This window comes from Pollicipes pollicipes, unplaced genomic scaffold, assembly GCF_011947565.3.
Source record: "Pollicipes pollicipes isolate AB1234 unplaced genomic scaffold, Ppol_2.1 Scaffold_4740;HRSCAF=5597_pilon_pilon_pilon, whole genome shotgun sequence".
Classification (NCBI taxonomy): domain Eukaryota; kingdom Metazoa; phylum Arthropoda; class Thecostraca; order Pollicipedomorpha; family Pollicipedidae; genus Pollicipes; species Pollicipes pollicipes.
The window spans coordinates 15622843-15650388 of NW_023596545.1; the positions used below are offsets into that span (position 1 = coordinate 15622843).

The following is a 27546-nucleotide window of genomic DNA, read 5'->3' on the forward strand; positions in this document are numbered from 1 at the left end:
CGAAATTCCCCTCAAGCAACACCCTCTCGACCAACTTCGTTTGCTTGTGAGCATTTTACGTTTAATGGCAATTGCTCTCGTATGTAGGCCCACGGGCGTTCAATTTTGTTGTGTTTCTGTTGCTACAAAACTCCGTTCGTTTGGTCGGTTGCGGGGCCCTTTGGAGCCTTAAGGTCCCGTTGGCATGGTCCGTGGGGCATGGTCCCGCGTCTCCAGTCATCCTCTGCACCCGTTTCCAGCCCGAGCAGCTTAAGAGATGGGGCCCGCCAAGAAAACAGGGCCATCAATTCAAATGAGAAATACTCACGACACGATGCGTACGGCTCCGAACGATCGAGTGTGTCCGAACAGGTTGACATATAGGGCCCCCGAGCGCAGGACCCCCCCCCCCCCTCTATTCAAATGGGAAGTACCCAAGACCCATTGTAGATGGCCCCCGAATGATCGAGTGTGCAGGAACAGGTTAACAAATAGGGCTCCCAACAAGAACGTAATGCACCCAAGATCCAATGTAGAGGGCCCCCAAAGGACCGAGTGTGCCAGAGCAGGTTGACATATAGAGTCCCCGTCGAGAGCTAGGGCGTTCCATTTAAATAGGAAGTACCTAAGACCCAATGCAGTGGGCCTCCGAATGGTCCCAGTGTGCCCGAGCAGATCATCAGATGGCCCCGACAGGGCCCACGAACACCCCTTGTGGCCGAGTAGGCGAACAGATCGGTTCGCGACAAGTGCGTGGGGCGCTCCATTCAGATAGGAAGTACCAAGGACACAATGTGAAGGGCCCCGAATAATCAAGTGCGTCCGAGTAAGTTTACAGATGGGCTCCCGATAAGAGCTTAGGGCCTTCTGTTCAAACATGAAATACTTACGACATACGTAGAGGGCCCCGAATAATCGAGTGCGCCAGAACAGGTTCACAGATAGGGCCTCGCAAAGAGCGGAGGGGCCTCCATTGAAATAGGAAGTACCTATATCCAGATGTAGAGGTCCCCCGACGGTCGAATGAGCCTGAGCATCTTGTCAGAAGGGGCCCGACAAAAGCGTAAGCCCCGCCATTCAAATAAGAAGTATCCAAAGTCCAGTGCGGTGGGCTCCTGAAAGATGGAGTGTACCCGAGCAGATTATCAGATGACTCCGATAGAAGCGCAGGGTCCTAAATTCAAACACCAAGACCCGATGTGCAGCCCCCTCCCCGAACAATCCAGTATGGCCGAGGAAGTGAACAGAGGGGGCCACCGGCAAGTGCGTAGGGCCCCCATTCAAATAGGACGTGCCCAAGACCCAACGAAGAGGGCCCCCAAACGATCGAATGTGCCTGACCAAGTTTTTAGATAAGACCCCCCTCGCAAGAGTGTAGGTCCCTCCCATTCAGATAAGAGGTACCCAAGACCCAGTGCATATAAGTCCTCACATCCCATGCTGTACTACACAGAGCCTTTCTGGCGAATGGAAAGAACTCGTGGAACAGTGTGGAGGGGTCCCCGAACGACCGAGTGTGCCCAAGCAGGCTATCAGATGGGCCCCAGACTAGAACGTAGGGCCTTAAGCAAGTGACAGAGAATTGAAAACGCCCGAAACCAATGCAGAGGGTTACTGAGCACATCACGAGTGTGTTCGTAGTTTAACCGAGACCCACGTAAAGGACTCCTGAGCAATCGAGCGTGTTCCGGCAAGTTAAGATATGGGGCCCCGGCTGTAGTACACAGAGCCTTTCTGGCGAATGGAAAGAACCCGTGGAAGGGCCTTTGAATGACAGGAGTGCCCTGGCACGCAAGCGGGAAGGGCCCAGCAACAGCGCAGGGCCCTCCGAGCAAATGCAAAGAAATCAAAGGCAGCATGGAAGGCTCCTTAGCGATCGGAATGACCCTGCGCGTGGGCATATAAGTCCTCAGAAACAGCAAAGGGCCACTAGACCATGCAGTCAGGCTTAGAATTTCTAATTCACAACTTTTTCAATCATTGAGGATCTTTCTTTACTTCTCGTGGACCTTTCACCTTTGCTTGGAACTGTTCGTGGTCGCTTGAAAATCCAGAAATGTTCGAATTTGTCGCGTTTTTTTTTGTTTTAATTTAAAAACTGCACCTTTACGGCCGGCTATGGGCCCCTTTGGAGTCAATGAGCATCTTCGGGGCCCGAGGGGGTCATGGCCCCATACCCCCTCTGAATGCGCCCCTGTATATATATATACTGACCATATCACGCGATAATTGACCGCATGAAATAAACCGCCGGCGCTCTTCGTTTTATAATGGTTAAGTGGACTCTTTTTAAGCCGATAGAGCTCAGAAACTTCGTCAGGATTTCTATCTGGGTTCTCCAGAAGTAGCAAGGACTCTGCGAACGTAGATTGAAGATCAAAATCGGCCAACAAGTTGCATTAACGTCGCCAGGTCATGCTTCATGCTTGTCTAGATATCTGCAATATTCAGTCAGAATTGATCAGTGTTACAAATTAGTAACGCAGTTTTTAGCATGTGCGCTTGCATATCTTAGAAACAAAAAAAAACTCGACGTCAGGCGTTGCAGTCTTCTTAGGTCGCGCAGCGCCAGTTTCGTGGCTTACACTAGGCCGTGGCCAACAGTTGGACGAAAATAGCGACGCATATGAAAGAAGTACTTTTGAACGTTTTTGGACACCAAAACGTATGTTTAGAGATATTCCGGGGCTACATTTCATCTGTGCCGTTTTTAGATTGATGACAATAACGTACTGGTCTTTACGGCACCGTGAAGTGATGCTGGAATCTGGTTGTGGAATTGCTAGAGTAAAGGTAAAATTTATATTTTTCTGTGTTGCTTTAACTGTTAATTCGTCCAGAGAACATCTCCAAAGCTGTAAAAATATTCGCCTAGCGTTATCTTTGAACTGTACAAATAAATTTTGAAAAACATTTAGAAACATGATTTTACTATGTAGTAAAATCTATATCGTAAAAAGCAATGACCATGTATGGTTATTGTTGCGCGTTCGGCACCCGCCCCTAGCGTTATTTGCGGTAGCCAACGCCGTTCGGTTTTGCGAAAACTGCAACCTAACCCACCGCTATCTTTGCCCACCGAGATTACGGCCGGGTTATCTGGGCTTCATTCAGCTGCTGGGGCTAGTTGACGTCGCCAGCCTGTCGCCCCGACCAACGCAAGAGACCCTCAGCCATTCGGGCTCCCGTCCCTATCTTATCCACAAATCTTTCTCTGACCGACGCGAGGCCCCTTGTTGACAGAGAATGCGCTGTTATGCACTGGATGCCCCTAAACGATACAGGGGCCCGACCAATGTTGATCTCGGGCCTGGCCTTGTCCTGGTTTGGGAAATGGGCCCCTAGCGCTCAGACGAACACGGTGCTGACTGTTCGTTGTTTGTGATCTCTGACCGAAATATAGGAGCGCTCTGTTTCAGGGGTCCCTATCTGGGTCTGGGTTGGGGTCTTTAATGTGACCTACAGCCAGCCCTTCGGACCCTTCAGCCATCCCAACGGGCCCTTGATCATTGGTCTCGAGAAACCCTTTGACGCCTCTTTGAGCCCCCTCAAACACCGCTCCAACTCGGGGTCGCTTACCGCCACAGGGCCCCTATCCGACACTGTGGCCCCTAATCGACACAGGAGCCCCTCATCGTGGCAGAAACCCCGAACATTGCAAATTGCGTACCCTGGCCTCGTTTCTGCTTAGGAAATGGGTTTTAAGGGCTCAAATGGATATTGAGCCGACTGTGCGGTGCTCGTGGTCTCTGAATGACTTAGACACCCGCATTGTCTCAGGATTTCCTAAAACGGTGCAAGAGGACCTGCGACTGATATTTCACGTAACGACCCTACGGGCCGTGATTCTTTATGTGGCCTACAGCCAGTCCTTCGCACCCTCATGCCCCCCAGCATGTCTTTGACAGTCGGCTCCGGTGGGCCGACCGGGCCCCTCTTCACCGTCCCCAATTATTGACGACCGTGTACGAAGAATACCACCCAATCAAGGCTCGTACGCAGTGTGCCCGTTGTGCTACCCAGTGCTGCCCGCTATCCTCCGTGTGTATTCTCGTGTATCCTACTACGAAGCATTGCTGCCATATACACAGATCCTCCGGGCCGCTTTGGACCGCGGGTAGCTGGGGGCAGGGTGGTGTTGCGAGTGGGGGCACGGCGGTAACTATTTTCACTTTTCTATGAATTTTAGTTGTAATTTCTCTTGTCTCGCGCTCGCTGTTGGGTCTTGGTAGTACCTATCCAATTTACCTTCGCGCTCACCGGTCCGTTTTTTTACATTTTACGACGATCCCGTTTCCAAGGATGTACTTTGAACTGCATTCTGAGTCCCCTAGTGTTATTCGGCCGTCGCACACCGAATAACCATATAACACCAGTTTCATTTGTTGTGTCGCATCGTTGTATGCCCAAACTACAACTCTGTAGCCTGTGTTTACAGGATTAAGTTTTTGAGCAAGTAAACTCAGGCTGGTATGCAATCTACCAGCAAGGCCTACAATAGCATGACTTACTCCATCCTAAAAGCTGTTCTGAATTACATGCTGGCCTTGTCCTTGTCTGAAATACTGTTTGGATCTGTGACATTTCTTGAAGCACAGTATGTTAATGGTTCCTGATATTGGAACTTGAAGCACAGTATGTTTCATGGTTCCTGATATTTTCTGTTGATTTGTGATATTGTATTTTATAGATTCCATAGTTTTAAAACTGAATTCAACTGTGTTGATATCATTGTGTGGTAAAACATGGTTTTTGGCTGTTTTGTTCCAAACTTGTGATAATAGTATTACCTATTTTTATCAATATGATAATAAGGTCCAATGCATAACCCTTTCTCAAAATCTGATAAAACAACAGTTCATGCCTAAATGGTCAACTAGTCACAATGTTGGTCAGGATTCAAAGATTGATGATGTGGAAGTCTTCTCCTATGATTTTTCTGAGAATAGATACATAGTATAGAATACACATAGAAAAGAAACATAGTCCATGGCATTAAGTGACCACAGGGATGATGTCTCATGATGGCATGCATGCTGTTGATAGTCATATGCACATAACATTGTGTATATGCATGGTTTCTGCTAGACAGCTAGAAAGCTAGAATTAGATAGGAAAGAATGCTAAAATTGTGTTTTGTGATAAGCTCAGAGTCAGATCAAAAGGCAGGGGAGAGGCAGCCAGGTCATGCCATCCCAGGGTCGTCCAAGTTAGGCAGCTTATAACCATTTTTGAAATGTGAAGAAATGTAAAGCAAATTTAGTAAAGAAAAATTTGCTTGAGAGCATTTATTGGTAATAATGAAACCAAATGTAATGTATTGTTGATTATTTCATTTCATATTTTCATAGCACTGCTTATGGCTGCTGCATGACATGCTCTCATGATGTGATGACTGGCACAGCACCCCTTTGCACATGCCTAAGAAATGTGACAGAGTTGCAGTCTTCAATGCAAAACAGTTGTTTTGGCATTTAGGTGCATGAAATATGCAGCTTTGCAGAATATGTTTGTACCTCATCCTCACTTCCTCAAATCTGAGTGCATCAGTAACAGATATTGTGAAGCAATCACCTGCCAATAGTGCTTGTGGTTAAGTTGTTGGTGTACAAATGACAACATCAGCCCAGGGAGTATCAGGCTATTTGGGGTCATATTTACTCCCACATATAATATAAGGGCAATTCATTGCACAACCATGTGGTAAAGCACTGGTGTCAGCTGTGTCAAAGTCACTTTACGCTGGTGGAGGGCTAGATCTGCTATTCAGAGGAAAAAAAGGCTCAAGTCCTGTCATATGAATTGTTCAGGAGAAGTATTTCAGCAAATGCCAGATGCTGATGTGCTTCATATAGGTAACTTATTTCCAGGCTATGGATGATGACCTAGCTGACTTGTCATTTCTGAGCTCAAATCGGCTGGAGCTTCCAGCAAGCTTGAGTGACTTGGAAGATGTGATGCAAGTGGGCCAACAGGTGAGTGCAGGATAGGGGGGGGGGGGGGGGGGGTGTGAGCAGTCATCTAAGTATTGAGCAGTCCATATAGTCATCTTAAAAATGATGGTGATTAAATTTATGCAAGATGTAACCTTTTGCACTGGGATGTGAGGTATCTCTTCCAATAGATATTTACCCCAGAAGTTATACTTTTATGTTATTCTAATATTAACCAAGTTGTCCTTTTGATGAGAAAATATATCCAGACTGGAAAGAAAGTTCATGATTTGGTATGAGCTGTTATATCCTAATAGGGATAGGAACATGATTGGTGACTTAAATTTGTAAAGAACATGACACAGCAGTACAACCATTTGTGATCAGTACAGAGCTCAGCTAATATGCCTGGCCATAATATCTCTCCTGCCATGGTTAGTATGAGTGGCCGAGCTGCCAGTGGCTCCTAACAACCCAATGCTCCATCCACAGCTGGAGTGTGTGGAGAGCAGCTGGCTGACCTCGGCCGGCGCCTCAAGCCCTGACCAGGTGTCAGCGTCCTTGAACGGCACGGCGCGGCCGGACGTGGCGGCCGCGGCCTTCCCCGTGGCGCCGCCGGGATCGGCCCACTGTCGCACCGTCTCCGTCTGCTCTCGACCGTCGTCCAGCGCCGACCAGACGGCGCCGGGCTCTCCCCAGCACGGCCGGCCACCGGCGGGCTCGGGGCAGACGGCTCCGACAGCGGCTCCCCGCCAGACACAAGCTCGGGGTCAAATGACAGCAACTCCGGGTCAGGCGTCTGCGGTTCCCGGCCAGATGCCAGCGGTTCCCGGTCAGGCAACAGCTGCTCCTGGTCAGACAACAGTTGCCCCCGGCCAGACAACAGTTGCTCCCGGTCAGACGACAGTTGGGCCTGGTCAGACAACAGTCGTTGCCGGTCAGAGGACCGTTGCCGGCACAATAACAGCAACTCCTGGCCAAATACCGACGGCTCCTGGTCAGAATATGACCTCCATGCTGGGCAGGGCGGCCTGGGCGGCGGGTCAGGTGAGGCCTGTTGGCCTGCAGACGGCGTCGGCTGCCGCGCCGCCGGTCCGCCCGATGGCCCCTGGTCGCTCTGGGACGGTGACCCTGGGCAGCTCTGCCCAGACGGCTCAGCGCGCCCGGCCCTCCAAGGTGGTCATCGTCAAGCCAAAGGTTGGTAGGCGCCGCGGCAGCTGCGGGCGCCCGCCGCGCTCGTCAACGCCGACGAGGCCGGGCTCGTGCCAAGGTCAGCTTAAATGGGCTGTCATAGTTCAGATGGACGTGGCTGAGAAATGCGTTAAGTTACTGATTTGTCAGGATTTTCATTGAAGGTTACCATGTGCCCAGGTGACATGGCAGTGCACGACCATACGTCAGCAAGCACCTGCCAACATGTCAGACTGCCAGGGAACTTAAATTGGCTGCGACCCTAAATGTAAAGCTATTCGCTTACTGTGTGTTGATCACTTCCTCCTGCCTGCTCGAACTTCGCGTATTGTCACTGAGACTTAAGTACGTTGCCACGAGTGTTGGCAGGGAACTGAATATCTGGTCTCGAAGACATTTAAAACGCGCGTTATCCACAGGCCCGCCCATTACTTATGAGTACGTTTGTGAGTTACGATTACGGTAACTATTTGATTTGCATTGTTTATTTATTGATTGGTTGGGATAGTCCGATTACCTCCTGGACCAGATGCGTCGCTATCGTTGAAACATGCCTGCGTTGTCCTGTACACGTTTATCTCCAACGTGCCGAGGCAAACAAATTACGCGTCTGTTTCAGCCATTGGCACCCGCTCTGGAACCTGGAAATAAGATCGTGGCCAAGAAAGTGATCGTGGTCGGCTCCAAGTAAGTTAATTTGTTATACATTCCCTGTCTGAAAGGTGCGGGGTGCTGGATATGGAATGTTTCTGAAGTTGCTGCCCTTGTTTTGCTTAGTAAATGCCCTTGTAGGCCCAGTAAATGGCCTCTGATAACGTTTTGAAAGTTGCGCCAAGAGGTCAGATTAGTGGCGTGACGACGTGTCACATTGAGTAGTCATTTCATCTTGTGATTAGGCATCCGGCACCAATCCGGCGCATGCTCAATGGTCTGATTTATCATTAACTGTTTTCTGGAAGCAGGACATGCGGAGCATTTGTCTTCTCTGCTCCACCCGTCTTATTCGTGTGCAACGTCATCGCGTCCACGTGGTGTGTACGCGCGCTCCTCGCCACGCCACGTTAGACCGTTCCGTGCGTGGGCTAACAATAATTTTGACATGCGGCCGGTAGTCCCTGCTTGGATTTGATGTCCCTATCACCCCCGCAGAGCTAATACCAAACTCAGGCGTAATTTACGCAGGAGATTGCAACGCCAAAATGCGATTTCGGCCGTCAGCTGTTGCGCCATCAAAAATCGCAAAAACTCGGCGTTAAATTGCATTCCAAAAACGTAAGATTTTGTGTAGGTGATCGGTGCACCAAATTCGACCAGGAATTACCGAGCACATGTCAAGATTGCTCCCTCCCCCCCCCCCCCCCCCCGTAAGGCACGGTATACGCCGCACCGGGCGTGGCGTATTGGCGCGTGCGCTTCAGCTCCTGTGAGGCCGTGACCGCCTGACTATGGTACTCACCGGTCATTGTGCCTCAGGAGGGCGGTGACTAGGACCGATGGACCTCTGCCCGTCATCTCCACACCGCGGCTGACGCCCTCCCGCTCGGCTGTGCCGGCGCTGCGCGGCGCGGCGCCTCCACCGCCGCCCCCGCCGCCGACCCCGCCGCCGCCGCCTCCGCCACCGCCGCCCCCGCCTCCGACGCCGCCACTGCCGCCACCACCTCCGCCGCATCCGTCGCCGCTCAGCGCCCTGCCGCCGACCGCCGTCGTGCAGAAGCTGAGCCTCGCTGGCGTGCGCGCCCAGGTCAAGCTGGTCGACGGCAAGGAGCGGATCGTGCTTTTCAGGAAGCCGGGCGAGCCGGTGACGGCGACACCGGCCGGGCCGGGCGAGGCGCCGCCGTCGGCGGCCCCGCGCCGCATCCTGCCGGCAGTGGTGCGGGCGCCGTCCCCCGTCGCCGCCGCCGCCACCGTTGCCGCTGCGCCGCCGCCGCCCGCCGCTGCGCCGCCACCCACCGTCCGGCCGCCACCTGCTGCTCGGCCGCCGCCACAGCCGCCTCGCGCTAAAGTCATCAACGTGCGCATCGCCAACGGTAGCGTGGTGTCGAGCGGGGCGCTGGAGCCGCTCGACTGTCCGGCGGCGGTGCGTGTGCTGCAGCCGCGGCTGGAACCGGCCGCCGGCGGGCTGAGCGTGCCGCTGCACACTGTGCGCCCGCCACCTCCGGCCAGCGAGACGGCCGTGGAGGTGTGCGACGCGCCCGCCTGGACGGAGGGCGAGGCGGCGGCGGTGGCGGCGCCGGCGCCCAGCTCCAGCGTCGACCGGGCGCTGCAGGCGGCCGTCAGCGCCATCTTCGACTCGGTGGACGACGAGGCCGAGTCGCGCTCGTCGGCCGAGCGCACCATCGACAGCCTGGTGCAGCAGGTGGAGAGCGACGCGGCGGCGCCGGCCGATCCGGACGCCACCGGCGCCGACTCGCCCCTGCTCGCCGGCATCCTACGCGGTGCGCCCGCCGGCGACTCTGACGCGGACCAGACAGCGCCGCCGTCCCGAGAGGAGCCGCTGCCGCTTTCGCCACAGTCGCAGCCGCAACCGCAGCCGACGGGCGCTGATGAGCCCGCGGAGCAGGCAGCGAGCGAGGACGGCTCGCTGGCGACTGCAGCGGCTGTCGGAGCGGCGCCGGAGGACGCGACCCCGCCGCAGCCGACCGAGGGTCGGCGCCGGCGGCGCAAGGACGTGCTGCGGCCGCTGCTGCGCGCCGCCGAGTCGGCGCCGGCGTCGCCGCCCGCTGCCGAGCCGTGCGCGGCGCCACCGGCGGCACCGGCACCGGCACCGGCGCCGGCGCGCTCGCCCAGCATCAGCCCCGAGAGGAAGACGATCTCCACCGTTGCGCAGCTGGAGGAGCTGGTGCAGGATCTCTGCACGCACGACGGCCTCATGTGGAACCGGGCCGGCTTCGCTGACCTCGTCCGCCTCAAGTCATCCGGTTTGAATGAGACGCAGGTGCGAGAGCTGACCTTGGATTGACCCCGGGCTTCAGCTGGCTATGGAGAGCTTGGGTAGCATGGTCTTTGAGTGGTGGTGTCTGTGGTGTTATACCCTTGGAACCAGAAGCGGTCAGGCCGATGTTACCTTTTTATAATTGTAGTATAATTGCGAACAGCATTTTATTTTTACTACCTCCGAGGAGACGGCGCGAGGATGCGCTCCCGACCGGCGTGAGCGGTCGTCTTCCGTTGACCCGAGAGTTTCAGGCACCCGCACTGTCGATGCGCCTCACGTGTGGCTAACTGGCGGCCGCCCTGCTGTGCAGCTGTACCTGAGCGAGCTCGGTGTGGTGGAGGTGGCGGACACGGAGGCCGAGGGCGGGTTGGCGCCGGGCCAGGCGGCTCCGGGGGCCGTCCCCGCCGTCCCGGGCCGTCGTCAGCCCGGCGCTCTCTGCTGCTGCTCCAACTGCGGCTGCTTCGGCGAGCCGGCCGACTTCTACGCCGACGGCGCCTTCTGTGGCAAGGTGAGGCCAGCGAGGCGGCACACACGGGTCACAGGTGGGCGGGGACAAGCACGGCCACCTGCGCAGCAAGGTGTCGGTCGCAGCGATAGCAGCAAAGCAGATTCCTGAAAGCACCTCATGGCTGAAGCACGCTCCAGTATGGTGCTTGCGTGTAAGGTGTTATGATGCATGCTTGTCCATGATGATGTGTATGCATGTTTTGTGAACCAAATTGACCACTAAGCACACCTTGTTTTTGTCGAATTATCCCAGACTGTTTAAAGCGTCCTGTACACCTCACACAGGATCGCGGAACCTGTTATCACGTAGACTATTCACCCATAACGTGCCTCCTAAACCTCTTCTCAAGCTACACTAGATCTATTGAGATTTCTCTTATTTGGACAAGTGCCTTGAAGTTATGATGCGTAAAAGCTATCGATTGAACATTAAAAACCAGTAGCTATGGATTGGTTACCCCGTAACTAACGATGTGAAATGCCTCTCCATTGTGCTTTGGAACATATATCCGGCTGCGCTTTTTCCCCTTTGCGGCCTTTTCCCCTCTCCCCTAACCTTTAGTTTCACTATGTTTGCATTACCAACATTCTGGCCTGACTCTGGCCTCTTTTCCAGGTTTGTCATGACGTTGCGGCGGGCCGCGCTGCAATAAAGAAAAAAAGAGCCGAGCTTGCCGATAAAAAGAAAAGGAAATTGGCAGACGTTGAGGAAGAAGACGAAAAAGATGTGAAACCATGGAAAAAGCTCCATGAGGTATGCTTGCTCACACACACACACACAAGCACACACACACACCGCACGCACGCACGCACGCACGCACGCACGCACGCACGCACGCACGCCGTAGATGTAAGTCGAGATACCCAGGTATTGCATTGTTACAGTTGTACCAACGTTCACGTTTCGTTTTTTTCTTGCTATCTTCTGTATTTCTATCTCCCCTCCGCCTCCCTCTCCTCTCTCCTCTCCTCTGCTCTCCTCGCCTCTCCTTCCACCTCTCTCCTCCGCCCCAGCTTTCCTCCCATTCCCTTCACTCTCCCTCCGGTCTCTCGCTAAAAATGGCAACATGCTTGTCACGGATGTGTCATTTATCAACACACCACCAAGTTTGCTGGGATCACCATCAGTCAGTGGCTTGCTGGCGTTGGCCGCTGGCCGCTGGCCGCTGGCCGCTGGTCGCTGGCCGCTCGCTGTGTGTGTGGTGCAGCGGTGCAGCGATGTCGTACCGTCTCCCAGTACCCGGCTCAGTGGGCGCCTCTGTGACGAGCTCCCGCGCCGCCCCTCAGGACAGCCCGCCGCTGGTGTACGGCGGCGGCAGCTTCTCCTGGTCCCGGTACCTGAGGGCGCTCAGCCGGAGCGTGCCGGCGGCGCGCGCCGCGCCAGAGCTGGGGCCGGAGCTGCCAGAAGCGGCCCGCTTCCTGCCGGGCCAGCGGCTGGAGGCGGTCGACCCGGCGCGGCCGGAACTCATCTGCGCCTGCACGGTGGCCGAGGTGGTCGGTGAGTGATGACCTGCGCCTCGTGCGGCGGCCCTCCGGCGGTGGCAGGGCCAGCCGCTGGCGCAGCCGGTCCGCGGTGCGCCATGTCGTCGATCCCTGGCGGGGTCTGTGGCGGACCCTGCAAGACCAATTGGCCGGGGAGGGATTGTCATCAGCTGCACTTGAGCAAGTGCCGACCATCTGAGATACCGGCCCACGACACATAGGCGGATGAATTACCGTACTTGTCATGCTTTGGAATTTGACGATGACGCGTGTGGCGAAATTTTGACACAAGTGTAATGCCACCGACATGGGTGCCTGAGATTCTTCTGCCTGCATGCCTGGCTGATATTGTCATTAGGTGGCGGTGTCTCCAGGACAGAGACTATAATATCAATCAACACAAGCCTGATAACCCACTCACCCGCCGGTGCGCTTCAACAGCGACTCTGTAACGTCACCTGCACGGCGGTGATAAGCTCTCCGTGACGCCACCCCGTCCCGATCGGCGCACGTGGCGTCACGCCTCTGACGTCACGACGCCATGTCCGCCAGGGAGCCGGCTGCGGGTGCACTTTGACGGGTACAGCGTGCGCTTCGACTTTTGGACGGATGCGTCGTCTCGGCTGGTGTTCCCGTGCGGCTGGACGGAGCGGCACTGGGCGCCCGCCTGCAGCGTGCGGCCACCGCGCGGCCACGTCGGCCCCTTCAGCTGGCCGGCGTACCTGCGCCAGCAGGGCGCCCAGGCTGCGCCCGACCGCTGCTTCTCCGGTCTCGACGATCTCGAGTCACCCTTCAAGCGGGTACGTGGCGTGAGGGTCAGCCCGCCGCCGCCGCCGCCGCCGCTGGGTGGCTCCGGTGTGCGGGGCAGCGGAAGGGCGGGAGAGCGGGAGGTGGTGCCGATACAGACGGCAGCTCCTCTGGCGCCGCCTCGCTCGCGGCTGTTGCCGACGTTGGGAGCATGTAGCCCCTCAAGTGTCGTCTATTTATTGTCTCCCTTAACAAATACCTATTTTGTGGCCACTTTTTAAATGAATGCGAACCCCGCAAATGCAAATGTGCACGAGAATGCTGCATTGCTCATCCATAAAGCCATTGTGACCTCAAGCACGCGTGAAGCATGGCCGGCACATAGGATTCACTTGTACCTCAGCTCGATTTAATAATTCGACGTGTGGTTTGTCGACCCGTTTTCTTCATATTCGCGTCATCCTCGGCCTGCGGTTACCTTCCCGCCCCCCCCCCCCCCCCCCCAGCCCATCACCCACGTGTCCGGCGCTCCGCAACATCACTAGTTGGTCTCGGCGTTCCCCGCCAGGTGTCGTCGGACCTGCACGTGGGCCACCGGCTGGAGGCGGCGGACGTGTCAGAGCCGCGCCACATGCGGCCGGCGCGCGTGGCGCAGGTGCGCGCCTTCCAATTCCTGGTGGAGTTCGACGGCGCGGCGGCGCCGCCCGGCTTCTGGGCCGAGTTAGACTCGCCGCGCGTGCGGCCGGTGGCCTGGGGCGAGGAGCACGGCCTGCCCGTGCTGCCAGCCGACGGTGGGTACCGCCGGACCGTGCTGGCGGCGCGCGGCCTCTGCGCCAGGTGGCCATCTGCGGTGGGGGGGGGGGGGGGGGGGCGCCGGACAACGCCAGCACGGCTCTGTGGGAGCCGTGCTGGACTGCAGCCTGAAACGGCGCTGTTGTTGATGGCATTCATTGGCAGCTGGCTTAGAGCGCCGGGCGACCAGGGTGGGCCCGTGTTGACTCGGTTAAGTTCTTTAATGCAATTTGGTGAAATGACTGAGGCAAAAAGCCCAGGTGAAATCTCTGTTTGTGAGATCGAGGTCTGAACATCAATCTATGTGTATCATGGGCTGTGACTCAAAGTCATATCGGCAAAACATGATGAAATTTTTACTAGCGCCTTGTGTACTGACAGCCAGTACGTGAACAGTGTCGAGGCCGGGATGTGTCTGGTTAGCTGTGTCCTGCCGTGGCCCGTGCGTCTCGGATGGCGCTGACTGGGCCAGTGGAGCGCCGAGGCCGGGTGTGTCAGGTCAGCTGTGTCGGGTGGCGCTGACCGGGCCAGTGGAGCGCCGAGGCGGGGTGTGTCAGGTCAGCTGTGTCGGGTGGTGCTGACTGGGCCGGTGGAGCGCCGAGGCGGGGTGTGTCAGGTCAGCTGTGTCGGGTGGCGCTGACCGGGCCGGTGGAGCGCCGAGGCGGGGTGTGTCAGGTCAGCTGTGTCCTTTCATGACCCTAACGTGTCGATGGCGCTGACTCGGACCGGTGGAGCGCCGAGGCGGGGTGTGCAGTCAGCTGTGTCCCGGTGTGCGACCGGGCCGGTTGAAGCGCCGAGGCCGGGCTGTGTCGGGTGGTGCTGACTGGGCCGGTGGAGCGCCGAGGCGGGGTGTGTCAGGTCAGCTGTGTCGGGTGGCGCTGACCGGGCCGGTGGAGCGCCGAGGCCGGTGTGTGTCAGGTCAGCTGTGTCCTGTCATGACCCGAACGTGTCGGATGGCGCTGACCGGACCGGTGGAGCGCCGAGGCGGGGTGTGTCAGGTCAGCTGTGTCCGGTGGTGCTGACCGGGCCGGTGGAGCGCCGAGGCCGGGTGTGTCAGGTCAGCTGTGTCCGGTGGCGCTGACCGGGCCGGTGGAGCGCCGAGGCCGGTGTGTCAGGTCAGCTGTGTCGGGTGGCGCTGACCGGGCCGGTGGAGCACCGAGGCCGGGTGTGTCAGGTCAGCTGTGTCCAGTGGTGCTGACCGGGTCACGCCCGTCGGCAGGTCCCGAGGCGCGGCCGTTCAGCTGGCAGTCGCACCTGGTGGAGACGCGCTCGCTGCCGGCGCCGGCGCGCCTCTTCCGCGCCCGGCCCGCGCCGCCGCTCCAGCCCGGCATGCGGCTGGAGGCTGTCGACTCGAGGGTGTGTGTTGCGCTGGCGCGACGCCGGGAGTCTGTGGCGCCTGTCCACGGCTCGTTGGTAGACGCGTGCCGACATTTTACACAGCTGTTACCTCGCCGAGCTGCCGTTCCGCCGACTGTATTATGTCCTGATGTGGGTCAGTCATAGACTCGCGGAGGGGGGGGGGGGGGGCAGTCAAGTAGCAGCTTTGTGCACCCGAGCACTTCGTGGCCGCGATCCCACGCGCTGTCGCCGCCTGACCTAGCCCCCGCCTCCGTCCGCCAGGTCCCGGCGCTGGTGCGTGTCATGCACGTGGTGGAGGTGACGCGCCACGGCCTGGTGCGACTCCGGCCGGACGGCTGCGGCGCCGACCGCGACCAGTGGGTGCCGGCCGACGGCGGCGCTCTGTACGCGCCCGGCTGGTGCCACCGCGTCGGCCACCCGCTGACGCCGCCAGTGACGGCCGTGCAGCGGGCCGCCGCCGGCTGCGGCACCGCCCACTGCACGGGGCTCGGCCACGCCGCTGGGCCGCGCTACCGGCGCCACGAGTGCGTTGCCGACTGTCCGTACGTGGAGGACGCCGAGCGGCGTCACCAGGCCGCTGACCGGCTCACCTCCGAACTGCCCGAGGAACCCGACCTCACCAGGTACTGCACGGGCTGGGGAGGCGGACGGCGGGGGCGCGGCGGTCGGTGGTGGTGTGTTGGCTCCGGGGTGGGGAACGGCTGGGCGAAAAGAGTCGGGCGTGCGAGGGGAGGGATTCAACAGAGGGATGCAGGGGTGTAGTGTGGCTCAGAACGTCGTGCTAGAGAATCGAATGGGGACTGTGGAGCCCTGTTGAATGCCAGATTAACTGAAAGACTGGTCGAGTTGGGACCTGATCCGAAAGGCAGGGCTCCCAGCCACTGGTGAGCGGGATATTAGGGTATGTTGTCAAGCGCTCACCAATTGCCCGTGATCAGGCGACGGCAGTATTGTCAGGAGCGCGTTAACGCTTGTCTGAGTGAAGCCGCACCAGCCGGGTGGTGTGGTTGGTCTGGCGGTACCCGGCGTGAGGCGCATGACGGTCGGGCTGGGCGGTACTCGGCGTGAGGTGCCTTACGGTCGGGCCGGGCGGTACCCGGCGTGAGGCGCCTGACGGTCGGGCCGGGCGGTACCCGGCGTGAGGCGCATGACGGTCGGGCCGGGCGGTACCCGGTGTGGGGCGTATGACGGTCGGGCCGGGCGGTACCCGGCGTGAGGCGCCTGACGGTCGGGCCGGGCGGTACCCGGTGTGGGGCGCATGACGGTCGGGCCGGGCGGTACCCGGCGTGAGGCGCCTGACGGTCGGGCCGGGCGGTACCCGGCGTGAGGCGCCTGACGGTCGGTTGGGCTTCGGCAGCCTGGAGAGGCCCGCGCCCCGACAGCGGACCGCCCAGCAGCAGGGGAAGTGTCCACCTGCACCGAGACCTGAGCAGCATCGCCAGCGAAGTCTCTAACTCCGTCTTCGACAGCAAGGACCGACCCGTCCAAGGTTCGTGCGGTCATAGCTTGCCGTGTGGAGGGAGTTGTGGACCATGACCAGGAGCGAAGCCAAGTCGCTGTCTCCTGTATCGGCTGTATGGGTGCTTGGGGCTTTATACTTTACTCCGCTGCTGAGGCTATATGGCGTTGCCTGCCTCCCACCCTGGCAGGAAGGGCGGGAACCGCGGGGATTGAATCCCATACCTCAGGCTTCCCTGTCAGCTGTATGTGACTGCGGCGCGTGTCCCTACGTACAGATACTTGGCTCACGGCGACTGTGAAGGTTCCCAGGCTCCCAGTTCTTCAATATTGCCGCCATAAAGGCGCTGAAAGCTCTGAGCTATTCTTGTCAGCCGATGACGCTCTTCCCGGCGCGCGCTCGTGACGTGCGTCACGTGACCAGCGTCCGATCGTGGGTGGGTTTCCGGCTCCTGACGTTGTCACTGGAAGCCGAGTGGCGGAGCTCCCGTCGCCGTTCACTCGCTCGAGTCCATCACCATGGCGGAGCCGGCGGCCACCCGCGGCACGTGGGACTGGCATGTGCTACGACTGTCGAGACTGGACCGTGCCGGCCCGCCGGTCTGACCTGACCTGACCTGACCTGCTCGTGCCCGGTCGGCCGGCAGATGTGCGCGCCGCATGGCCGCGCTGCCCGCTGCTGCGCCGCGTGGACCGGTTCCTGGCGGAGCACCGTGCCGTCCACCTTTGGGGCGCTAACATGGTGCGCCTGTTCCTGGAGCAGTTCGCGCCGCCGGCCGCCGACGCGCGGCGACTGCAGACGTTTGTGGATGAGGTGGGTTGTGCGCGCCGGTCATCGGCTTCTCTTCAGATGGGCACGCTGTCGACAGAGTTACACGGGCGGGGGAGGGGGGACTGGGGCGATCACGTGGTGGGTTGAAAGCGCCGTTCACCGGCTCCTCTTCAGGTGGGCGAGGGGTAGGGGGCGCTATCGAAAGAGTTTCACGGGTGTGGGGGGAGGGACAGGGCGGAGGGCATCATGCCATTTCTGCGCCTGTTTTTTCGTTACCGTGATTTGTATGAAAATGTGTATGTTACGTATGGTATAAGGCGTACCTGGAGTAGTTATGTGCGTGAAATTATCGTGTTTTGTGTGCATGATGGGGTTCACTTACCCAAACGTAGCCGCCACGGTGTCACCAGTCGTGCTCAGCTCGAATGGCCTGCTGGTAGCTGTTGCGTAAGTGTCGACGGTCGGCGGTCGGTGGTCGAAAGCGAGAGTGACGGCCCTCTTGACAGTTAGGCCCAGATGCCCTTTGCTGTGACTTGGCGGGCAGCTGCTGATAACATCGCATATCAGAATTCGGCCGGAAAACAAGCTTTGCTATGGCAACCGAGCGTTGGAATGGCCTGGTTCGACGGCACTGGACGTTACGTGTATGTGCGATCGTTCGGCGCCAGCATCCAGCTGCGACACGAACAGCTCAAGCGGCGCCTCTCTCGCGTGTGACTGCCAAGCCGGGTGTGCTCAGAACTGCCCTGAAGTCGACATCATGGCCCGTGCCGCGCGCTCGGCTTATCAGGCAGCTAGCCGGTACATTGTCGCCAGGCACGGCTGTCTTGGGTGTTGACCTGATGGCGCACTGTCCGCTGGCCGATGATGGGGAGGCCTTATAGCCATGCTGTGGCTATAGCCATGCTGTGGTATTCGCCGTCGTTTTGAACTGGACTGGAAGGAACATGGAGCAGCATTTGTGCGGCACGGGCACGGCAGTCTCGCCACACCCGCCAGCCCCGCCAGCCCCGCCAGCCCCGCCAGCCTCGCCAACCTCGCCTGCCCCGCCTGCCCCGCCTGCCCCGCCAGCCCCGCCAGCCCCGCCTGCCCCGCCTGCCCCGCCTGCCCCGCCAACCCCGCCTGCCCCGCCAGCCTCGCCAGTCCCGCCAGCCTGCCTGCCCCCGCCTGCCCCGCCAACCCCGCCTGCCCCGCCACGCCCGCCACCCCCGCCAGCCCCGCCAGTCCCGCCTGCCCTGCCAGCCTCGCCAGCCCCGCCAGTCGCGCCAGCCTCGCCTGCCCCGCCAGTCCCGCCAGCCTCGCCAGTCCCGCCAGCCTCGCCAGCCCCGCCAGCCCCACCAACCCCGCCAATCCCACCAGCCCCGCAAGCCCCGCCAGCCTCGCCAGCCCCGCCAGCCCCGCCAGTTCCGCCAGGTCTTCATGAGGATTGCTGAAGTCATCTAAACAGTTGCTCGCTGCCGTGTTTGCCGCATCCCGCCTTAGCCGCTCTGGGTGTTAACGTTTGTGCCCCGGAATGGGAGCAGTTTCCCATCGGTGGGGGAAGGTGGGGTGGGGTTGGAGGGCAACGGCCCTGTTGCTGGTACTGAGCGGTGCCAGTGGTGAGGCTGGATGGCACCTGGTCGCCGTCGATGCCGTCTGGGAGTCTGCAGACGGAGGCTGGGCACATCCATGAGGGTGAAGACCGTATCCCCACACGAGGTGGAAACGGGGCGGCTCTTCAACGAACCGCGAGGATCGTACACTCGTGTGAAGAATCGCCCCATTCCAACACTGATTCGCCGGTCTCGAAATGGATGCAATCGCGGAGGCGTACCTCGTGTGCCGTGGACCCAGCACGGGCGTACTGTATGGGCCGGGTGCGGTGTGCTCCTTCCCGCCCGCGATTTGTGGTGTCTGACTCCGTGACCTCTGACCTGCGGAGGTGCTGTATGATCCGGGTGCTGTATTCCCTGTCTTGCTTGTGACCCGTGGCCTCTGACCCGCGTCTGTCCTCCGCATGCCAGGAAATTGACGGCGAGTCGCTGCTGCTGCTGACCCGCGATGATCTGCGCTCGCTGCTCAAGCTCAGTCTCGGCACCGCCATCAAGTTGCACGGCTGCATCGTACGCATGCGCAAGCACTTCAACTACCGCGGCCAGAAGGCTAACGCCAACGGCGCAACGCTGTGAGGCGGCCGCGGCGGCCGCTGCTGAGCTCGGAACGGAACGTTAGCTCAGAGAGGGAGGTGGTTCCCACCCGCAGTGGCGACGGCCGCTGCGGAGCTCAGAACGCAACGTTGGCTCAGAGAGGGAGGTGGTTCCCACCCGCTGCGGCGGCGGCCGCTACTGGGCCTAGAACGGAACGTTGGCTCAGAGAGGGAGGTGGTTCCCACCCGCTGCGGCGGCGGCCGCCACTGAGCCCAGAACGGAACGTTGGCTCAAAGAGGGAGGTGGTTCCCACCCGCCGCGGAGGCCGGCAACCCAGAGCTTTCATGTGTCGCTGTGGGCGGCCTGGGCCGTCGTGTTGAATGGGCGGCTGCTGGACGCCGGCCGGACGCCGCCTGTTGAGGGGACACCCGCGGTGTCCGGCGCGGGGTAGGTGTCAGGCCGCTCCCCGGTCTCAACGTCATTTGTCGCATGCGAACTCGCCTACAGTGCATACCATTGGATGTGTGTGTCTACCGAAGTCTTTTTATATAGCGGCTTGCGGAGTTTGATGTATTGGCTGTCGTGCTCTGGAATGTGGTGACGAGAATCACGCATGGTCCGTTGAACTGGCATATGTTTTGGCCGGGAGTTCAGCGTCAAGACTTGGAAGGAAGGAAAACGGAATCGCGTAGTGAGCGCGAAGCCTAGCTGTGGCTTTTAATCAAAGATGCCGTAGTTTTCCAACAGTTTCGTGGTACAAGCCAACACGGTCGCTGCCGCGCAGGGACGCGTCACGTCGGCTATCGTGGGCCAACCAGAGAGAGCTCGTGTCTCGAACCCACGACCACTGAGTTGCGGGAACGCGTCTACCTCAGGGTTGGGTACTCACAACGCGAAGACGAAATTTGCCTCATTAATGCTATTTGCGAATAGCCTGTGGTCCGCACCGAGGTGTGGTCCCTGCATCCATTTCGAAATGACAGCAGACGAAGGATTTCCAGTGAGTTCAGTGCCACAGCAAGGGGGGATACGACAGGCGACCGTGGTACGACGCTGCATGGAATGATATATGTCCGTCAGTAATACCACTCAGGAGGTATGATGTATGTCCGTCAGTAATGACAGTCAGGAGGTATGATATATGTCTGTCAGTAATGCCACTCAGGAGGTATGATATATGTCTGTCAGCAATACCACTCAAGAGGTATGATATATATCCGTCAGTAATACCACTCAGGAGTTATGACATGTGTCCGTCAGTAGTCCCACTCAGGAGGTATGATACACGTCCGTCTGTAATGCCACTCAGGAGGTATGATATATGTCTGTCAGTAATACCACTCAGGAGTTATGACATATGCCCGTCAGTACTACCACTCAGGAGTTATGACATGTGTCCGTCAGTAGTACCACTCAGGAGGTATGATACACGTCCGTCTGTAATGCCACTCAGGAGGTATGATATATGTCTGTCAGTAATACCACTCAGGAGGTATGATATATGCGTCAGTAATACCACTCAGGAGGTATGATATATGTCCGTCAGTAATACCACTCAGGAGTTATGACATATGCCCGTCAGTACTACCACTCAAGAGGTATGATACACGTCCATCTGTAATGCCACTCAGGAGGTATGATATATGTCTGTCAGTAATACCACTTAGGAGGTATGATATATATCCGTCAGTAATACCACTCAGGAGTTATGACATATGTCCGTCAGTAGTACCACTCAGGAGGTATGATACACGTCCGTCTGTAATGCCACTCAGGAGGTATGATACACGTCCGTCTGTGATGCCACTCAGGAGGTATGATATATATCCGTCAGTAATACCACTCAGGAGTTATGACATGTGTCCGTCAGTAGTACCACTCAGGAGGTATGATACACGTCCGCTCTTTAAACCATCAGTATGTATGATATGTCTCAGTAACCATCAGGAGGTATGATATATATCCGTCAGTAATACCACTCAGGAGTTATGACATGTGTCCGTCAGTAGTACCACTCAGGAGGTATGATACACGTCCGTCTGTAATGCCGCTCAGGAGGTATGATATATGTCTGTCAGTAATACCACTCAGGAGGTATGATATATGCGTCAGTAATACCACTCAGGAGGTATGATATATGTCCGTCAGTAATACCACTCAGGAGGTATGATATATGTCCGTCAGTAATACCACTCAGGAAGTATGACATATGTCCGTCTGTAATACCACTCCGAAGGTCAGGAAGGCTTCCCCGATAGCGCAGAGTGCTGGCTATTGTCTTGCGAGGCAAGTGTACTTTGGAGCTGTCCATAAAGCATGTCGCGCATTTTTGTCATTTTTCAACTCCTCTGGTTACGGTCTTGTTACGCTGAGCAAACCTGCCACCGCCCCCCCCCGCCCCCTGGTTACGCTGTAACGTCATAACGTTTACGCCAAATGGATGGGCTGTTTTACCCCTAATTGAGCTCCGACGCTAGCTAAATCACGAGCGTATTCCGTCATTGGTGAAACCCAGAGGTTCTCGACATTCAGATTTTGGTTTGCTTTTTAAAGATTTTGGCACAATTTGCGGGCGTACCTGAGCATAATTTTACGCTCTCCAGAGCAAGCTTGCCTAAAACCAATTTGGAATCGATTGTTGTGATGCGTCGACGTCGTAGAGTTAATGCTCAGTATCCTGGGAAAGTGGGGTGTCGTGACACCCAAGGACGGGGTGCCATGCCATGGCACCCCTATTATCACGCCTTTGCTCTCTTGTTACCGTTTTGTTGCGCTTCAAATAAGCCCTTGCGCGTCATGTGCAGCGTAACTCATGGAAGGCCACACAGGCAACCAACAGACCACCGTCACAGGTAAACCATAGGCAGCCAACAGAGTACCGTTACAGGTAATCCACCGGCAACCAACAGACTACCGTCACAGGTAACCCACAGGCAGCCAACAGACTGCCGTCACAGGTAACGCATAGGCAACCAACAGACTACCGTCACAGGTAACCCACAGGCAACCAACAAACTACCGTCATGGCAACCCACAGGCAACCAACAGACTACCGTCAGCGGGTTCTTCGAACTGATCTGCACTTGTGCCACTAGCTCGTGTGCCCTAACTTGTCTTTTCGAAAGGCCTGTTTGGTACCGGCCGATGGTTTGCAGAGTTCAGATCACGACACTCCGCGCTGAGCCCACGTCGTCTCGTGTACACCGCCACCGCCAAAGCACCGAGGAGCTCTCAACGACATGCCTCGCCTCGTGAACACTGCCACCGCCACCGAGGAGTTTGCAACGACGGAATAATTTCGTGACGTTTTATCACCCTATAAAGTGCTGATTGTTTTGAGAAGCTCCGCTGAAGGTGGGGGCGCGGCCGCCCGTAGCGAAAATTTGCACTCGAAGCGTCGAGAAAATGCAACGCCTTGGATGGGGATCGAACCGGTGTCTATCGATCTTAAGTGACTGCTTGGACTGACAATGCTGGTTTTGTTTTGTGTGCATGGTGACACTATTCTTCGTGCTGCATGGTGCGCTGTTACACGCGGTCTCTACTCTATGGACAACACGGCATGGATCTGTCACTATGCCACTGAAACCTTTGGCAATGTATCCGTTTGCCTCCGAGATGTTCTGTTCCTTTACTATCTTGTCTCCATACCCAGATTTTATTGTGGTCATCGTCCATAAAAATATCAGTCAGGCATGTTTCGTCCCACAAGCATCAATGGTGTCTCGACCGTTACATTACTGAGCACAGTTATCAAGATCTCAACGGTTACGGTAACATTTTTAACGACGTCGTGAAGCAGCACGATTTTGGCATTCAGAGATACGGCCTGGCACGGTGGCGACTTGATTGGCCGTCCCGTTGCATCCGTCGGCCGCTGGCACAGCAAAGATCAAAGCTGTACTGCAAAGCAGACCACTATCAGGCACCTTTGTCCGCCTGCTCCCAATCCCGGAACGCCGACTCCTGGTTGAACCCCAGGTCCTCCATAAGGCCCAGGCGGACCCCCGGGTCCTCCAAAGGGTCCAGGCTGACCTCTAGGCCCTCCATAGAGTAGTCCAGGCCGACCTCCAGGTCTTCCAACGGCTCCAGGCTGAACTCCAGGTACTACACCTGCTCCAGGCTGGCCTCCAGGTCCAACACCAACTCCAGGCTGGCCTCCAGGTCCAACACCGACTCCAGGCTGGCCTCCAGGTCCAAACCAGCCACCGGCCCCAGGCTGACCTCCAGGTCCTATACCGACTCCAGGCTGGCCTCCAGGTCCAACACCGACTCCAGGCTGGCCTCCAGGTCCAAACCAGCCACCGGCCCCAGGCTGACCTCCAGGTCCTATACCGACTCCAGGCTGGCCGCCAGGTCCAACACCGACTCCAGGCTGGCCTACAGGTCCAACACCGACTCCAGGACGACCTCCAGGTCTTACACCGACTCCAGGCTGGCCTCCGGGTCCAACACCAACTCCAGGCTGGCCTCCAGGTCCAACACCAATTCCAGGCTGGCCTCCAGGTCCTACACCGACTCCAGGCTGGCCCCCAGGTCCAACACCAACGCCAGGCCGACCTCCAGGTCCAACACCGACTCCAGGCTGACCTCCAGGTCCAAACCAGTCACCGGCTCCAGGCTGGCCACCAGGTCCTACACCGACTCCAGGCTGGCCTCCAGGTCCTACCCCGACTCCAGGCTGACCTCCAGGTCCAACACCGACTCCAGGCTGACCTCCAGGCCCAAACCAGTCACCGGCTCCAGGCTGGCCACCAGGTCCTACACCGACCCCAGGCTGGCCTCCAGGTCCTACCCCGACTCCAGGCTGACCTCCAGGTCCAACACCGACTCCAGGCTGACCTCCAGGCCCAAACCAGTCACCGGCTCCAGGCTGGCCTCCAGGTCCTACACCGACTCCGGGCTGACCTCCAGGTCCCACACCGACTCCAGGCTGGCCTCCAGGTCCCACACCGACTCCGGGCTGGCCTCCCGCACCATCTGGCGCCCAGGCTCCGCCGCGGCCGTCGCCGGCGGGCTGCCAGCGGGGCACAGTGGCGGCAGCTCCGCCCGCCGGCAGGCCCCTTAACATGCTGCCGAGGTCCATGGCTCTCCCCTGGCCGGGCGCACCGGCTGAGGCGCCGCCGCCTGCCTGCCTGCCGGCCACGAAGGCCGTGGTCTGCTGCGGGCCGTAGCCGCCGCGGGCGCCGCCACCGGTTCCGACGCACCCAGCGCAGTCGCCGGACGCGGAGAAAGCCTGGCCGACACCGGCACCATGACGCCCGCCTGCGGGACGGAGGCGAACGGTCAGGGCGGCGGCGTTGCGACGCCCGCCTGGGGGGCAGGGTTGAACGGTCAGGGCGGCGGCGCTGCGACGCCCGCCTGCGGGACGGAGGCGAACGGTCAGGGCGGCGGCGCTGGGACGCCCGCCTGGGGGACTGCGAACGGTCAGGGCGTCGCTGGACGCCCGCCTGGGGACGGAGGCGAACGGTCAGGGCGGCGGCGCTGGACGCCCGCCTGGGGGACGGAGGCGAACGGTCAGGGCGGCGGCGCTGGGACGCCCGCCTGGGGGACGGAGGCGAACGGTCAGGGCGGCGGCGCTGCGACGCCCGCCTGCGGAACAGGGGCGAATGGTCAGGATGGCGGGCGGTTGGCGGCGGCGCGACGTGGTGGACGTCTCACGTGGCGGGTAGCTCAAGCCTGCACCAGATTGCGACAAACGGCGAAAAAGCGGGCAATCACTGATAAGAAGCCAATTAATCACGTGATCACAGACAATGCTCCAGCGTGCAGGTCCTCCGCCGTGCTTTGGCCTATCGAGGCTTACTGCCTTCCAGACAAACTCGTCGCTGACGGGGCCGGTCCTGTCTGCTGGTGCAACAGCCGTGGTGCTTGCATCGGCAGTCAAATTTCCGCCGAGGGAAGGTGCCGGTCGCTGAGAGCGGAGCGCGAATCTAGTCGACAGTGCGGCGCGAGCGCCAGGGTGGACATTGGGATACGTACTGACTTGGCTGGCGGTGCGCATGGGAACGGCCATGGCCCGACCAAAGCCGGTGCCTTGACCGAAATGGCTCCAGGACGACTGCGAGTAGCCGGTCCAGCCGGCAGCGCGCCGCTTCCTCGCTGCGGGAGCGCACGGACGTGGTCAGGCCCAGGTTGGGGTCTGTCGCACACGTCGCTTCCAATACGAGCATGACGCGCTGGCGCCGGTCGAGGCTCATTGGCCGTGTGTGAAGCAGATGTGCACTGCTATTCTATGCGTTGTTGACGTGTTCTTACGAGCTCGCGGTTATCTACCGTTGACAGTAAAGAAACAGAACCGGAGCTGCTTTGTCGGACACAGCCTCCAAATGAGTATGAAGGCCTCCTCCCATCCTAGATGTGTAGGACTACCTGCCGATTCTACGCTTAATATGCTCCTAGGATAATTCTCGACGTGAATGCAAAATAAGAACTCCTCTGAACATTCTGCAAACACCGCGCATAAACGGACAGGATACCGCCTACAGCTTGAAGCCCACTGGGGCGAACAGGCGCCCGCTGCTCATGTTGGGGACCAGCTGACCAATAGCGAGCGAGAGCGATAGAGACTGGCGAAAACGACTAGCGAGGGCGGATAGCGATAGTGACTGGTAAGAGCGACTAGCGAGGGCGACCGCTGACCATGGTAGCCTTGCGTGCCAGCTGGTTGCAGCACAGCCAGACTGATGTCGCCGGTGAAGGGCGGAGGGGACGTCCTCGGACAGCCAGGAGATGGTCCTCCTGTTGCAGAACTGCAGCATCCGCTCGCCAAGCTGCCGCTTCGTCTGACAGGCGTGACGCGGGGAGGAGTCGGTGCCACGTTCAGGCGCGATGACGCTTAAGGCGGGCCGTGCTCCTTAATGCGAACCAGCCGCCGCATTCAGTCGTTATGTTTCGTACTTTTGAAGGGACTTAAGAGCCATGTAGACTGCCGCATTATTGCCGATGTCTAGCGAACAAGGCTGTAAAACACGACCCATTCTGGATTTCTGCTTGCAACGTGCACGTTTCAGTGGCATCCGTTGCTCATTTATATGACAAGCAGTTGTAGTGTGGCACAACATTTTCACAAAATGGTGCGCCAGATGATAGTTAACTTGGTCACGCGCAAACAGGGGTCCCATACACCGCGAGCTCTCATGTTTGCGAACCCTATAGATCCAAGGCGATTTCTCCCGGTTCTCCGTTGGTATAGGTTGATATTACCTCAGGCTCTGCGGAATCTACGGTCCATGTGAAGAGGGTCCGCGGACGCGGGGCGGACGCCTGTTGTCTGATGGCCTCCAGGCGATCCTCAGCATCGACGAACGCCTCGGAGAGCGGCTCCAGTGTGCAGCCACCGTCGTCACCGTTAAGATGGGCCGCCACCCTCTGTGGCATGCACGAAGCTGAATCAGCGCCCGGCCAACCACGCCTCCCTTCAGGCAAACGCTGTGATTCTCTTTGAAATGTGAGCTTTGTAGACAGCCAAAAATGAATTCAGTCGAAATGAGCAATAATAATTTGGAAATTTGGGCTTTGAAATGAATTTGTTTCCTGTAAATAGAGATCAAGTGCTATGCGATTTTTGATGGAAGCATTTGAATTAAAAAATTATGAACAGTGACGCAAATTGATTTCTTTTAAGACAGGTGTAGACACCAAAGGCACACAACTACCTTAACATTGAGTAACTTGTGGGCCTCGCAAAGTTACAATGTGTGTTGCGCTTCAATGTGAGCAGCAGAAAATTGCATTACCTTGACGTCAACAGTCGTGTGACCGAGCCTGTCATGTGTGAGGTGGTGGTTCCTAAACCCCGATACGTGGAGATGCGGCACTGGTGGCGCGCTTTTCACCCGCGAACCGTACTGTGCTGTCGCTCCATTCATTATCGAGCCTTTCCAGGAAGGCGTGCTGGTGTCTGGTTGGCCCTCGGACGCCCATGTCTGCTGATGCTGTACCGCAGCGCCAATGTTGACGTCACGCCGCGAGCCCGTGCTGTGCGGGCGGCGGGTCTCACATCTCACCTGCCTCAGGTCGTACAGGCTAACGTGGCCGGAGCCGGCCGACACCAGCGCCAGCTGTTGTGCCTCGTCCAGCAGAACCCTGGCCTGGATTGGCGCTCCGAGGCCACCGTCCAGGGTCACCGGGTGGAACTGGAAGCAGGCGGCGGTCAGCTGCTGGGGCGGACGGGGGTTAGCGCCGACGGAGCAGGAGGGAGGGTGCCTGAGCCGGGCGCGCGGTCCGGGGCCCACAGCTGAAGCGGAGTGACGCCGATTGGTG

The 27546-nt window shown here is 58.4% G+C and overlaps 2 protein-coding genes across 2 annotated transcripts; both read left to right on the top strand.

Moving 5' to 3' along the window:
• The first annotated feature begins 4346 nt into the window (after positions 1 to 4346).
• On the top strand, positions 4347 to 9647 carry LOC119097972 (basic proline-rich protein). Its single transcript, XM_037220908.1, has 7 exons — positions 4347 to 4449; positions 5850 to 5954; positions 6405 to 7109; positions 7723 to 7790; positions 8577 to 8901; positions 9370 to 9466; positions 9634 to 9647. Exons 2-7 carry the CDS (start codon positions 5853 to 5855, stop codon positions 9645 to 9647), a joined length of 1311 nt encoding a protein of 436 aa, XP_037076803.1. The 5' UTR covers positions 4347 to 4449; positions 5850 to 5852.
• Positions 9648 to 9881: 234 nt separating this feature from the next.
• Positions 9882 to 24540, top strand: LOC119097973 (lethal(3)malignant brain tumor-like protein 1). Its single transcript, XM_037220909.1, has 15 exons — positions 9882 to 10038; positions 10349 to 10546; positions 11162 to 11299; positions 11833 to 12043; positions 12580 to 12827; positions 13343 to 13565; positions 14786 to 14850; positions 15187 to 15240; positions 15451 to 15589; positions 16283 to 16414; positions 17031 to 17197; positions 19159 to 19311; positions 23339 to 23529; positions 23626 to 23943; positions 24040 to 24540. Exons 1-15 carry the CDS (start codon positions 9973 to 9975, stop codon positions 24347 to 24349), a joined length of 2613 nt encoding a protein of 870 aa, XP_037076804.1. The 5' UTR covers positions 9882 to 9972; the 3' UTR covers positions 24350 to 24540.
• The last annotated feature ends 3006 nt before the right edge of the window (positions 24541 to 27546 follow it).